The 15,923-nt window shown below is 34.6% G+C and overlaps 1 protein-coding gene across 12 annotated transcripts in view; it reads left to right on the forward strand.

Moving 5' to 3' along the window:
* Positions 1–15,923, forward strand: part of QKI (QKI, KH domain containing RNA binding) — a 158,580-nt gene that overhangs the window by 35,729 nt on the left and 106,928 nt on the right. For all 12 annotated transcript variants that reach the window (XR_003525757.1, XR_003525749.1, XR_003525756.1 and 9 more), the window contains exon 2: positions 5,403–5,545. Coding sequence is in view for 9 of the 12 variants with exons in the window: in XM_027632871.1 (XP_027488672.1) it covers positions 5,403–5,545 (143 nt within the window). In the remaining 3 variants the exon portion in view is untranslated. The remainder of the gene's footprint in view (positions 1–5,402; positions 5,546–15,923) is intronic.

Below are 15,923 nucleotides of genomic sequence, written 5' to 3' on the forward strand. Positions count from 1 at the left end.
TTAAATGCCTAAATTGACAATCTAGCATCAGTTGTGTGCAATAAAAATATTAACTTACTGAACACATTTTGTTGCATTTAAACTGCGAAGTAGTAAAGAATGTGAAGGACTTGAATCAGTTATTTCCCTACCTGCCCCCTCAGCACAATGCATTCTAATCTCATGAATTGAATGAACTCAATAAAGTTCTCTCTCATAGATTGTTGTCAGAATTTTTCACTTTTTGCAAAAAACTATTCTGAAAATACTGAAGGCATTGTTTACACCTTATTTTAGTGCCATAGTCTGTGAGGGAAAAAAAAATAACTTTTTTCTGTCAAAATATGTAAAATTAGGCTTTTTCTAAAAATTTTAGTGTCATTGGTATTTTGGGCATAACTTGATTTCTGTGAGAAAGTAGAAAACTGAAGCTGAATGTTTTATGCATCACTGAGATCCAAGTACCGTGTAGGTCTTTAGCTATATGAACGTAACTGTTTTTCTTACCATAACTCTTAAACTTTTAGCTTTAAAAATTTGCTCCTAACTTTATTATTTTTTTATATGGAAACTACTTTGTACGTGAGAGTCTTTGAAAGTGTGGTGCTTCCCTTCATTAAGGAAGCATGCCTACGGGTGTTAAAAGATGGTTAGTGTTTTGATTTGCACCGAATCTCTTGCCGATTTTGGCCATTGGTTTGTCCCACCCTCATGTGCTGTGTATTGTAAAAATCATGAATGATAGCTAAGGGTCTCTTCTGTGGCAGGGGAACATGTCTTATTTCCTTTGGTTTCAAGAATTAAGTTTTATGTGCAATGATGGCTCAACATTGTCTTAGACTTAGGAAAGAAACGTCAGCTGAGAGTGGTGACAGTTTAACTCTGTTTAAACGGATGTAGCTAATGTTAACATCAGAAGATTTTTTTCAGTTCTTCAAACTCTTAGTTCTAGCTTAAATTGCAGTGAGAACTACGTCTGCTGCTCTTCCGAAAGATAAAGCCGTATAATTTAGAAGAAACCTTCGTGGTGAGAAATAGTAAAGCTGTGGTCACTGGGGATGAAGGTGATTTGCAAAGTGGTGGGAGAGGAAGGATTTGAACCTTTTCAGTGATTTCCTACTTTGAATATTCTTCCTGGATGGTTTATGTAAACCCATTTTACGTTTCAATCCAGCAGTCTTAAACACATGTGCAGTGTCTTACTTCCTCTAAGGGAATAATTGGCAGCTGAAACGGAGTAACTTCTTAATGGTTTTTTAATGTGATGACAGACACTCGTAGGAACACTGTCTTCCATGTGCTCAACAGGGAGGAACACTTTATCATTAACTTTCATGAAGAAATCAAAAAAGTACGTATCTACAGACAGATGTAGACAGTAGAAACAGTATGTCCTGCTTCAGGTCATATCTTAGGTAGAGAGATGGAAAAATATGATCTGTAGATGAAGGAAACAAAAGATTACATTAGTTGTGTAGTTTTTATGGATAGAGGAAGGAAAATGTCCTCCGGACCAGAATACATGTCTTTGCTACCATGGCTGTCTATGTCATGGCATATTAAAGGTGAAACAAGATAAATGTATTGACACCAGTTTGTCCTTTTTTGAGTCTATTCCTCCACTGCCCTGCTGTGAGCAAGACAAATTTGTCATTTACTGCTAAACTTACTACTTAAAATGTACAGGGGAGGCTATTGTTAGAGGTGAATAATGGAGGCTTTGAAATTCTTCATGTGAGTTTCTACTTCTACCTACAGTAGAGATGGGTAGTTAGATCTTCTGAAAGGAGCCGTATTACTGCATTTGCAGAACTCACAGGTTTTAGGGGTATGGTGAAGCTGCTGTATGCTTTTTTTTTTTTAGCCACATCTACTATTATAATTATCTCTCCTTGCTAACTCTGTTTTAAATCCCTGGGGTGTTATACAACATAATTACCACTGCAGTGTTAAGATAAAGTAGCTGGAATTTTACTTAGATGTTCACTTTGAAAGTAAAGCTTTCCTTACTTTTAAATCAGTTGGCTTCCTGTGAGATTGAAGAATCTGTAAAGAATTGTAAATGTGAAGAAGCTAAAGTCTTGCCAGTGAACTTGAGAAGTGTGATTTCATGAGAGACATGCCAAAGAAGCTTTTGGGCAAGGGAAGACCTACCTGGTAGTGTGTAAGAAATGTTAAATAAATCTAAATAAAAAACTGTTTACTTCAGTTTGTCTGGTGGCTTTTTTTAAAAAAAGTATGTGAATTCAATGCTAAAAAATAAGAAGGTGTGTTTTGAGGATATGGCCTTCCTACTTTTGCATTACTCAGATTTTTAAGTAGTTGAAAATATTTCAGAATAGAATAAAACAGGTGCTTACTAGAGCTTAAGAGAGCAGAGCTTTTACCTTTTCTAACATGATGCAGGTGAGGCTTTTGGAACCTTATTCCCTCCTGATGAACTTCAGGGAGGTGCTGAATAATTCTTTAGATACTCGTGTCTGCCTAAAGCGAGTGGCAAAATTGCAAGATACTCAGGAGACTAGAAGCTTGAATTGGATGTAATGGGGACTGTAAAAGGAAGGATTATGTCATCAAAATTCAATACATTGTATGGAGTCTTGTGGAGACACCAGAGATGTGATTAAATAAGAGGCAGGTGAGGAAATGACTGTTAGTCATAAAAGGGAAAAAAAAGTATTCTTGAAGATGTATAAAATGATTCAGCAGAATCTGAAAAATCCCAGGAGGCATATCAAGCAGATAACTAATTTCAGGAGTTATGTATTTGAGACAATGCTTGTAGTCAGCTTCCTTAATATGTTAGGAAGGAAGATAAGTTGTGTTCTATCCATACTTAGAATTGAGAGAGAGAAGAGTGAACTGGAGATTCAATCTAATTATTTTGTTATTTAAGCAGTAGTCCTTCAGTTTTGCCAAATACCAGATAAATGAAAAGAGTGGCTCCTAGATAATGTGTTACAGAGAAAGGGAGTCTGTAGACCTGATCAGAAGTTAAAGAAAACTGGGAATACATGCTTATTATTTCATCTTTTCCTTCTGATGTTTCTTCTGAGGTCTTAGGGAAAGTATCTAAGGCAGTAGAGAAGATAAAATGCTAAGAAGCAGAAGAAATAGTAGCACTTAAAGAGCCAGTGATACTGCTGAGTTGATGTGACTGACTGTCCCTGTCCTGATGTTTGTCACCTTTACCACTGGCTTGAATGTAAAGAAAATAAAAACCTATACATGCAAAGAAAACTAGATTTCAGGTGTCTGATCCTGTAGCGGAGTAAAGACCTTGAGTCGATAGGTGTCTTCATTCTCTATAAAATTTTAGGCATAATAGATAGCTTAGGTTTCACACCAGCCAAAATTGAGTGGTAGTCCTCAAGTCAGCTTATCATGCTATCTGTGTGTGTTCTCAATGTTTGACTTTAAAGTGTCACGAATGTGACATAGGATTGTTTGCAAGAGAAAGATTAAAATAAATGTTCGTTTTCTCCTGTGAAAACTAGGATATCTAATGTCAGTGATTATGTTCTGCATGAAAGATATATTTCAAAAGGAAATTTTCAGTACAGCTACTCAGTAGCTGCCAAACAGAAATAAAAATGACCATGCTGCTACTTATGCTTCACTACTTCTGCAGACTGCCTAGCTTGTTTCAGTGTAGTGTAAATTAATGGAAAATTTGAAGAGAATGAAAAGGAAACAGAGTCTGCCAGAAGATAATAATATTTGTTCACAGAGATGTGCTAAAGAATTTCTTTATATGCGGAAGCCAGTATAAATACTGCTTGTAGTTCTGAGGAATTTGTGCTCATTGGCAACATTATCAGTATAGAAGGAGATGAGGATTTTTTCCTTGAGCTATAATTAAATGATGATGAAATTTGTGGTTTTCCATTCTAAGCAGGTGTTAACTACCAAATCATGATATAGTATACCTGATTATGTCAGTTTCCAGTGAAGAAGCAACTTGTTCTTGAATATTCGCTTCAGAGATATTTTGTTTCTGACGTTCTCCCCGTCCCACAGCTTTTCAAGTGGTGAAATCTCAGCTGTTAATCATTTGCCAGAGAAGAAGCTGATTATGAAACAGAGGTTATATGAATCTCCTGTCTGCTGCTAGAGTTTCAAGTTACTACTTCTTTCTGTGGCTTCCTTCGTTTAGATGAAAACATAAGATTTCTGATTTTGATGTCATGTTACTTCTGAAGGTTTTGAAAGCAGTTGTAACAATTGTGAGGAGTTACTGATACCTGGTTTTACTTTACAACCTATGCTATCATAAGTCTTAATGTTTAGGGAACAGTTCTGTTCAAATGTTAGTTTTATACATTATGTTGTTTAATGCATTAATTTTAAGCAATTCTGCAGGGATATCAAAATAAACTCATTGAGAACATTTTTTACTAATTCGGATTCCATACGTTTTGAAATGTGGGATTTTTTTTATCCTTGCAGCAGCAATTTAGATACCAGTTTATCAGTTTTAGAAATAAAATGTAACCTCTTGTTAAATGTGTTTTTTGGTCAAACGAGAGAAGGCTTTGTGGCCATTCTCAGATTATTATAGTTTAGTGACAGTAACCTAGATTTGAATCAAATTATTCTTTTTTAACTGCCTTGTTTATAACTTCTGAACTACATCTTTCAAGTAAATACTTCAAGGTGTGAGTAATACAGGTGTAAATGGTATAAACAGTACTTACTAGTCCACCTTTGACATTCCCTGGTGCTCTTGAGAAGTTTTTCATTACTTTGAAATGAAGTAACACGACTTGTGGGTGTATGTAGAGATTGCCCAGGATGCTGATCTTCATTTTTTTATTATCTTGCTAGGGGTAGTCAGTAAACAATATTTGCGAGTTTATGGTCACACTGTGTGCTCAGTAGCTGCACCTTTGAGTTATCCTGTTTCTCATTGCTGAAAGATGCACCATTTAATATCCAAATGTTGTAGTTAATCCCATAACTAGCAAAAAGTACTGTATAGATGCATTTTTCTATTATTTTTTTTAATGTTAGATAGAGATTTGTAAATTTTGTTTTCCTTTCTGCGTGCTTAATTATAAAAAAATACATACAATAACTGTTTTTATACATCCTGTAAGTGTTCTAAAGAGCTGCACATAATTTTTACTTTAATAGCTGAATTCCATAAACAGAATGACTAGGTGGCAAATTTACAGACATGAAAGACATTTAAGTTAGGTGCTGAAATTTTAACAAAAAAGAAAAAAAAAACCAACCAAAAACCCCCAAACAAAACAGAAAAGATTAAAAAAAAAAAGTAGATTTTTCAGCTACTGTGATGTTCATGAGGAGAAAAAGAAAATGGCATTAAGATTTGGGAAATAATAGAAAGAGAAGACTGTCATGCTAGATCATAATCTGTTACTGTATTTGATGCCTAATATACGTTTTTCCCCCCACAGAAATTAGCAGAGTACGGAAAGACATGTATAACGACACATTAAATGGTAGTACGGAGAAGAGAAGTGCAGAATTACCAGATGCTGTGGGACCTATTGTACAGTTACAAGAGAAACTATATGTGCCTGTAAAAGAATATCCAGATGTAAGTATATCTTTTTAGTCCCTAAATTATTTTTTGATCCTTGTGGTCGTCTTTAAATGTAAGTTTCATGTGATGCTACCCTTGGATCACACCAGGTTGCTTTGGAAACTTGAATCAGCGTATATTCCACTTGGCTTGATTTGCAGTGAGGGGAAGAAGGTTATGTTAAACAGCAAACTAGTATGGATTACTAAGCCATAGATCTGAATTTTCTTTTTCATTCAGTGCTGTCTGTCCTGAGACACTGTGTAGTGAATTTTATGAGGAAAGTAGTTCTTGGGAAGCTGTTTTTTCCTCTTGGTGTGTCTCTAAAAGTCAGTTGGAGAATGCTTAGAGGCCCATTTAGAGACCTTTTGGAGACTGTACTTAGTCTCAATTACTGTTTGTCCCATACCTGTGTAACCAGTTTTGTTGCATATAGAAGTGTCTTTATCTTAGGCTTGGTTGTCCTGTCTTCCCTCTTTCCCCCCGCCCTGCTTAAGCAAAGCTTGTTGCTTACCTGCCATGTTCTCTTCTCCATTAAGTGTTCAGTTCTATTGTACACTTACCTTCTGAGGGAGAATAGTTTCATTTTATCTAGAAGAATTGTTTTGTGCTTCTCTGGTCTGAATGGTTTCAAACTACTTGGGAAAAACAGTCCTGTCAAAATCTACCCCAACTACCCCAACCATTTTCATTGATCACTGACAAAATAAGAAGTTGTGTTATTCTTCTCTACTAGAACTTAAAGGTTCTGTTGCAATGGAGGAGTGCAGGGTCCAAGTAAGGCGTTTACACGCTGATGTGGTATAAAGGGGAAGAAAGTACAGAACAGAATGGAAGTAACACTTGTGTATTTCTGTGGCTTTTTTTTGTGTGGTTAATTAAATTAAGCTCTCCAAATTGAGTTTTTATTATTTCAGTGCTGCTTACAACATACAGGCCTCTAAATTAAACCTGATTGTGCTCCATTAAGAAAGTTTAAGTGCAAGTCATTATTCAGGACAGAATATTTAGGCAAATGTTTCTTCTCCCTTTTCAGTTTTCACAAAGTTGTTTTGCTTTGGAGTTAAAGTGCCTCTACTGGGAAAAGCATTCAGAGAATTTGTAGTGGCAGTAAGGACATCTCTCTCCTGTTCCATTGCATTTTTCTTCCAAATTAAACGTGTATCTGTATACATATATGTACGTGCATACATACCCCCATACTAAAAACATTGATTCTTTTGAAACTCCTTGGAATTACAGATTTTTGAGAGGAACTATACTATGCAATTCCATAAAGCCATGTAACTAGCTGCATATATCTTAGAGTTATATTACTTAATGGCTTTTTAAAGCATTGCTTAGTAATTGAAATCTTGGTTTCATAACTTGACAATGCACTCTTTGTGAAGAGTTGCCTTAGTTATTTGTTGTAGTTGATGCTTGCTGTACGAGGACCACGAGTAAGAAAAAAGATATTGGATTTCCCATAACTATTATTGTTAAACTGCTGTTCTAGAAGTCAGAGGTTTAGTACCTTAGCTCTTCACTCTCAGTTAATTATCAAATATACTGTAAATAAGCAGTAAAGTTACTGTGAAAGCACTTGTGTAACTTCAGGTTACTTCAACTAACTCTTTGTGTGCCTTCAGAAGAAAGTCCTTGAGGAGTTCACTAATTTATTTTAATAAACTCTCATACATTCAGAAGTTGGAGAAGCTTGTGATTTGTATACATGTGACCTGGAATAAAAAGGTAGTTGCTTCTTACGAAATGATGTGAAATGTGTGCTAGAAACCATGCAGCTCCTACCAGTGGTAGTTCAAGCTTCATTGGGGAGCCAAGCCCAGTGTTCTCTGTGCTCCTGCTTGTGTACGTGTTGTCTGTATTTGTTTTTAACTACTTGGAATGGGATCTGTACAGCCTCAGTAATTGGTTAATGAACTAGAATATACCACTACATTAAAAAAAAAAAAATAAAAGCTGTGATTTTTCTAAGATCTTTCTACAAGTTAGAAATCAAGTGACCTACTTTGAATTCAGGTTAGCATGGCATTCAGAAGGTCTGGAGTACAGTGATTCTAACTAGTTTAAAAAAAAAAACAAAAAAACAAAACAGAACAAGAAACTCACTTTTAAGTATTAATTTCACTTGCGAAGTTAAATTTGCATGTAAAGATAAAAATTATCACCTACAATAATTTTCATAGTATTATGTGAAACTTCTTACATTTAGCAATTAATTGTTACCAGATATAGGAAAGACATGCTGTACAGACTATTAGAGTGATTTTGTCAGATGAATCTAGTTAATTCTTTCTATTGCTATAGTTTTCTTCCAACTTATCTACCTTAAAGGCATAAAGTTGGATAAACACAAAGTTGCTCAGAGTGACCAGAAACTTTTTTCTTGTGTATATTTAGCAGTATTTTTAGTAACAGAAATTTAAAAAAAATAAAATAATCAGTGAAATTTTATGTTGTTCTGGTAAATATTTTTGACATAGGATTTTGAACATATTGATTAGTTGACTGTAGTGAATAATGAACAGTAGTAGTACCATTTTGTGCACAGAATCCTCAATTACTTATGAGCCATAAAAATAATGGTCTGCCCTAAGTTTAAACAAACATGTTTTATATATGTATGTATAAACATCCATGTATACATATATGTATAAAAGATGAAACAGTAAATTTTCATATGCTACATCATGTTGATATTACTGTTTGACTCTCCTCTAGTTGCCCATACAGAGTAAAGAATATATAAAATTGAATTTAAAAGCTAAAATAAATATATAAAATCCCCTGTAGTCCCTTAATTTATTTTTTTATGAGTGCATATTGAGTATTTTTATCTTAATGTTTATTCAAAGACCATAGGTGATGCAAGTTTCAACTTCCAAAAAAAAATGTCTGAAACAACCTGCAGTTTTTAAATTCTGACCATTTTAGAGTCTGAATTTCTACTTCTGTACTGGTAATTTGAAGGTATGCAAAAATCTTGCTAAACAAGGACTAACTTTCTTTGATGTATTGTGTTAATAAGGAGCATTTTTCCATGATGTAATCGCAGTCACAATTGTGTAACTGTTGGGATGGTCTACTTTCTGACACATTTTTTTTCATTGCATGCTACAGTTAGGCAGTGGGGTATATTTGTATCATTTTCTTCTAGCACCCTTGAAAGGTGTTTAATCTTTATAGAAATTTTAGTATTGGAATTGAGATTTGAGCTACTTAGGTTTTCTGAACCATATATATGCTCCTGAAACTTGAGAGAGAAACTGTGCAAAAGGCACCCGGAAAATGAAATTCCATTACTTGTCCATGTATTGCCCTACAGTTAAAAATATGTTCTCTACAGTGTCATGTTTGTACGGTAGTGTAAGTCTTTGGTGTTACAATTTGAAGGCATTTCCAATTCACAGAGAAATAACCTCCATCAGAGTTTAAAAAAGTAAAAAGAAAAGATGTCAGAAAAATTATTGAGCTTTTAAGAAGCAGAAGAATGGAGGATAAGCTATTGTTTGTGGATGAATAGTTAATAGTCTTTAGCGTTTCTTATGCTTCAGATAAATGATTAATATTCTTGAATTTCCCTGAAGAGCTGAGACTAAACTTCCTGCCTGATATCAATTTAAACAGTTTTCGGAATTAGTACCTACAAACGTTAAACTGAATAAATGTTTTTTTTCTATTATAATCATGGCTTTATTATTAATAAGTACCCTGTTAGCTCTGATTAATGTGAAATTCTCTGTTGGAACTCTTCTGTGCCTCTTCAGTAAAAATGTAAGAACTCAGTAATTATCTCATCTAAAGTAGCATGTCCTTTGAGTATACTGAAGCTCAAAGGCCAGCAGTGATAAACAGCTTGTGCGTACTTTCTGACCATTTTAGTTGAAACTGTTTAATTAGTACAACAGAATGATGAACACAGGGATTCATTTTACTATGGGGAACTTACTGACAAAACGTTTAAATCCTTTTTCAATTTGGTAATATCAGAGTTTAATAGCATCCCTAATATGGATTAGGAAAACGATAACATCATCTTTATTTATTGTTCTGGTTCTTTTACTTAAGCTTTTCATTCCCTAGTGGTAAACAGGGAAGGAGGCTAAAAGACCTGGCCTTGTTTACCCTTGTAATGGGAAGGAAAGAGAGAATATAACTGTTCTCTGTAAATAAACTTGGGCTACAGAATACTGGCAGTGCTGAAGGAAGATTTGGGATGAAAGTACAAATGTATAGGAAATAACTAAAGTAGTTTGATCACAAATTTTGTCTGAGTAAGATCATTGGAAAAAATTCTAGTTCAAGTAGTGGGAGCAAAAAATTTAATTTTGAATTTGAACTTTATATATTCATGAGAGGCTTTACGTGCTGTGGTTGCACATAGTAAAGGAATGGATTGAGAAAGGGCCCCTTTGTTTAGATGCTGATAAAATGGAGACATGCCTTAATATTTGTATGAAGATTTTTTACTCTTTCTGTATAACATTTTGTTAGATACCCTTCCATTACTGACTGATTCACTTATTGACAGTGAGTTTTTCTTAAACCCTGCTTCACACTCAGTAGCTGTTTGTTTGTTTTTTTCTTTCTTTTCTTTTCTTTGGTTTTTTGGTTGTGGGGTTTTTTGGGGGTTTTTTTGGTTGTTTTTTTCATAGCTGCAAGATGACAGACATTGTCATAATTTTATTCAGAAATATGCTGGTCAAATCTCCAGAACTTGTACTCAGAAGCAGAAGAATGGAAGACAGTCTAAAATACATTGGAATTAAAAATGCTGTTGTTTAGTCTCTGATAGTAATCTTATAGACTCAGCTTCGGCAGAGCAGTACCAATTAACTTGGTTCCCATATCTCCATTATTTCTTCCCTGTTAAACTCTTCAAGAGTTTAGTGCAATGAAGTTAGGTGATTACCCTGTCATTTATCTGTTAATGTTCTTCTTCCCATTTGATTCTTACTTTCAAGTTTTGCTCTTTGCAGATTGTGGTTTTGTGTGTGTGTGTGTGTGGAAAAAAAAAAGCAAAGGAAGGTAGGATGGAGGTAAGACAAGTAAAGATTTTATCAAAGCAAATGTTATTTACTCTGCTTCCCATAATATTTTTCAAAGTAAATTCTGAAATCTGGGAGAAGAAATGAGTTGCTTCTGGTACTGACACACAAGTTGAACATATTTGTCAGGACACTGTTTTTATGGTGATGTTTATATTAGTAGCTTCTTCAAATTAATGTCATAAGATTAGACTTCTAGTTTTATATACATGTTTATATACAAACTATGTCCAGCATGTATATGACAGTTCTATCAGAAAGTAGTGGATTATTTTTCTTGTTTAACTAGTGCACATGTCCAACTCATAGGAGTAGGAATCCTCTAATATGACATAAACAACCAGTGCTATACATTTGGGAACCTCTGTTCCCCGTGGATGAAGAGGAGTGTGTGTATATGGGGAAACCAAGTGCTAAAGGAGAATGGTAGTCTAGAAAATTAGTCCAAACAGTTTGAGGATTCCTGTTACTTTTCTCTGAATGAAATATCTAAAATTATTCTAATAAATTAATCTTATTAAAAATGTCTAATTTGGGGAATTAGGAAATTTAAGGTTGCAAAGAATGTGTCCAACTGAACTTTCAAAGAGCATATCTAGCTGTCAACATCCATCATGCTTGTTTTTGCTCACATGGTGCCTTTCATTATGGCTCATGTAATTTTCTGTAGAGAGTCAGGCTTTCAATGGGCAATCTGTTTGATCTGAGCTGTCTTAATACACTCTTTTGTTTTGAATTCTGCACTTTATGCGCATACATTTCTTTCTTTCATGGACTACAAAAATGTTTGGGTTCATGGTTTCAGTTGACTGTGTACTACAACTCTTGTGTCAGTTTGTGCTCGCTTTTGCTTTTCCCTCAGAACTTTTACTTTGGGTAGTAGCTCCTGCAGTACTTAAGTATGGAAGAGTTATGTGCAGATACCAATAATGGAAGGTCAGCTGTAAGGCAGAGATATTTGTGGGATATTGATTTTGTTTTACATGGAGTTTTTGTTCAATCTGTTCTTTCAAAGGTTTATTGTAGGAAAGAAGGCTTTTATACAGAGAAGAGGAAGTGTTTAAATATGATCTTTTTGCTTGCTGTTGTGAATAGGTCAGGTATACTTGGGTACACCTGCTGAGCTTGTTTTAACATCTGGTGTACTTCAACTAGGACTGGGGACTGCAGTGAACATGAAAATATATCAAGTGCTAAAACCATACTTAAGAGAGCAAGGTAGAGTTTGTGTTTAAAACACATATGGGAATTTGCAAATCACTGTTCAGGCATCAGAGTCCTTAGTAGTTGTATTCCCTTGCTCAAAGAACAGATCTTCCCTTTGCTTCAGAGAGCTGAAATGGATCCTGAAGGATATGGGGCTGGTATTTGAGAAGTACAGTGTTTTAAGGAAGGAGGAGATAGAGAGAAAAACCCTTTCTTGAGAATTAAGACGTTTTTAAACCTTTTTTCTCCCCCTATGATTAGTTGACAGAGGAGACCTAGAGCACTAAGCAGCAGTACTTTCCCCAGAAACTTAACCTGGGAATTATGGTACCATGCTATCTGCGTGTGTGTCATTCCTCTCCCCCCCTCCCCACCCCCGCAATGGTCAGTCAGCTTTTGGCAGATGTGTTAGATATTTTTTTCCTTTTAGTAGCTCTGTAGTTTAGGTATTAGTGTTTGTACACTCAGATTTTTATGGAGTTGCCCTTGCAAAAGTAATTCAATGATTTCCTGTCAGAGGTCAGCATGAGTTCAATAACTTCATACAAGTAGATCAGTGAAATGCAAGTCTTTGCTAATTGTGTTTGCTCTCTGTTTTACCAGCATAAAAAGGCAGCAAGCCCCATCCTGAATTGCTATTAAAAGTAGTTTTGAGTTCCAGTCAAAACATCAGCTTGATATTTTCTTTGTATCTCTTGTAAACCATATCCTTAGGTAAAAATCAGTTTACATGCCCTCAATACTAAAAGGTCTCTTGTTTGTTACTGGAGTAAGTCTGCCCACAAGCTTTGGGAGTGCATGTTAATTCAAAAAAAAAATTGCTTTTTAAGTAATATGGTCAAGTTTTTTAAAAAGGCATTTTTAGGTTATGCTGTTTCTGAAGTTCTTAACTCATTAATACATTAAAACATGTATATTGCTTGTCAAGGAAAAGTTATCAGTGTAATCTTGCATTTATAGCATTAATTTCTGATCCAAATTTGTTCCATAATTCAGAAGAACCAGGGTGGTTGTTCTCTGCATTTTTGTCATTTCAGTTACTTTGGTGTAATATTAATTCACGGTTCTAAGCTTTTATGTTTCATTTCTCTATCTTAAGAGCAATGTAGTCAATTCTGTGAAGACCCTGATTCTTCTTGAAATTTGCTGCACTACTTTGAAACTGAGTGAATTCTTTTTCATTCACATACACTCAGTATTTTAAGAAAAATAATGCTGCTTGATGAGCAGCCAGTTTCTTTTTATACCTTACTTGCGCTCAGTTGTCTCTTATTGCACAGCATAGTGCTCCCTCTCAATAGGAAAGCTCATACACCTGTCCAAATTGTGTGCATTCATCTCGCCAACACTTCAGTTGCTTAGTTTGAGTAATGTTTTTTCAGAAGGTTTCGTTTCTTTAGAGTAGTGACATAAGTGTGATCAATATCTCTCAGCTATGTGGTTTGTAAATAATCAGAACATACTGACCTAAAAATTCAAGTTCACTCTAGCTACAAATATTTTGATCTGTGCTGTCAGAGGACACTGAGGGCTTTGCCTTCTTGTCAGTGATACGGGGACTGCTTTCTCTGGAAAGATTTTTAAGCTGAATTCTGATTTAAAGTTGTCTTTAATACGCAGTAGTTTTATCAGATTCTTTTTTTCTCCTGTGACAAGTACAGGTGGTCTAAAAATGTGAATGCTGCATTAAATAGATATCTCTGTATTCTTGTTCCAAATTTATTATCATGATTAGTGGAAATGACCAGTTATCTTGCTAATGTATCTTAAGTACAGATGATAATGAATATATTATTCAAATTAACATATTAAACGTCTGGGTCATACTGTTTAACCTAACTGCTTGAATTTTATAGTTTGAACTCATTTGACTACTTGATTGCTGTTGTTTTTAAAGTGAATGTCCCTTGCATTAGAAGTAAAGCAAAGTTGCTGTCACTCAGCACAAGTACAAAAATAGTATTTCTTGGGCTTTGATCTCTTTAAATTTTTCTAGTTATTCTGGCCAAAATAATATTTTCATATTCTTGTTTTCTTCCAAGCAAACTTCTTCAAGTGCAAATGTTGCCTTTGAGACCTGGAAAATTTGTAAACAAGCACTTGTGAGTCTTTCTGGAGGATTTCAGTTTCTTCTTTGTATCAGTTGATAGGCAAACTAAGACGAGAGAGACCTGAAACTTGGCTTTGTAATATAAGTAGGGCCTGCCAGATAACATATTTCTATATCCTAAGTCACCACAGACAGGTAGATTGGCACGTAAACTTGAAGTACATCTCAAAGCTTTATGATAGCTCTTTCTTGTGCCGGTTCTCCTGTGGTTAATATGAGGTAGTTCCTCTTCTGTTGCAGTGTCTGCAGTGGCATTGGTCTGCATAAAGTGCATAAAGAACTGCATAAAGTGGTAATACCAGTCTCCTTACTTTAAAAGCCCCAGAATGAAAGGCTAGAAATGAAACCTCAGTGCAATAATTGTTGATATCCTGCTCTTTGAGTAGTGTTGTAATTGTAGATGTTTAGGATAATAGTTTCAATGTGATTTGATATCTAAAGGTGCTACTGCTACTTATTTATTAGACTGTAATGCTGCTCATCTGTACTTTGTGATGGTGACTGAAGTGCATAATTTTATAGTGCTTAAGTTATGAGACTTGTACACTTAAATGCTGCCAGTTAGGTGGGCTTTTTAAGGTGTTTCAGTGGCTTTTTAGTTTTGATTCATTTCTCTTTTTATGCATTACTTTCTTACAGTTAGAGCAGAGAGTTAAGCTTTTAAGAGAAGTCATTTAGAGCAAACAAAGTAGATTAGACCTTAAGACACTGAAAGAAATACTGAGGGCTATGCTTTGAGCTGTCTTCTGTGTTTCTGACCTGTTCTGCTGTTCTGGGCTTGAATTCTGCAAGCTTACTGATTCTGGCATAAAGAATACATACAGAACACTTTTTGTAACAATCGTTTCAGAAGGTGAATGAAATTATTTATTCAATTTTTCACTTTAAATAAGGTCAACACTGAGAAATCTATTTATTATTTCTTTTTTAGAAGAAATAATTCTACAGCGGCAAGTAGACATTGAGAGCTACTAGTCTTACTTTCTTTTATACTTGGTTGAAATATGTTACTTAAAGTCTGTAATAGAACAAGAAATGCTACGAATTACATAATCCTACTGGTTTTTGCTCTAAACTTTTGGAAGGGGCATTGCTTTTGTTTTGATGAAAAAGTTTGAAATTCCTTTCTATGACATGTTTCAGTATTTTCAGGGCATGGAATTCTATACCTAGTTTGGCAAATGAACTCGTAATGAACTTAATGCAGTGTAAACTGTGCATGGAAATTGACGGTGATGTACAAAGCTCCTATGACTAAACAGGATGTTTCTGTTTAAAATGTGAAGTTTTGTAGTTCTGATTGTTGAAATACTTGGAGTATTTTCAGTATATTTAAATATATAAATAGGCATTTCAGAAGTTGATTTGTCTTAAATGAGATGAGAATTCTGATTCACCTTCACCTGTGAATTCATAAAATTCAGATTGTTTCATTAAAGACCTTTTTGTCTATGGATGAGATTGTAGCTGTGCCGCCAATACTCAAATGTGTGTAAAAATTAAATGAGCAAAGCAAAAATTATCTGATACCAGTTGTGATTATAAAGGTCAGTTTAGTCAGCTAAATTAAACAATTAAAATCAGTCACATGAATAAAAAGCATTTTATATTTGGGAATGTTAAATACTCTCTCCAGAAATTTGATAAAATGCATTTTTTCCTAAGATATCTTGCTTGAATATGGAAACTTTCATCATAATTGTAATTGGTAATGCCTAACCTTCAACCACAAAACAATACTATGCATCTTTGTCATGGGATTAGTTGCTCTAATGTAATTACAAAAAAAATTGTAATTACTATTTATATAATACAGCTTTAAGGCCTTCTGATTTGGGAATGTACAATTTCTGTGTTTCCTCCCTTCCCATCTTTTAAGGTGATTAATAAATATATTTTTGCAAATTAGAATTATAAAAGACTGAATAACTCATCTTAAAAGCTGTTGCCTGAAAGGGATGAAGAACTTTTCTAAAGGTCCAGTAACTAGTAAGATAAAATTAAGTGATTACTGAGCACCTCTCCT

This window comes from Corapipo altera, unplaced genomic scaffold (assembly GCF_003945725.1).
Source record: "Corapipo altera isolate COAL_440 unplaced genomic scaffold, ASM394572v1 2b, whole genome shotgun sequence".
NCBI lineage: Eukaryota > Metazoa > Chordata > Aves > Passeriformes > Pipridae > Corapipo > Corapipo altera.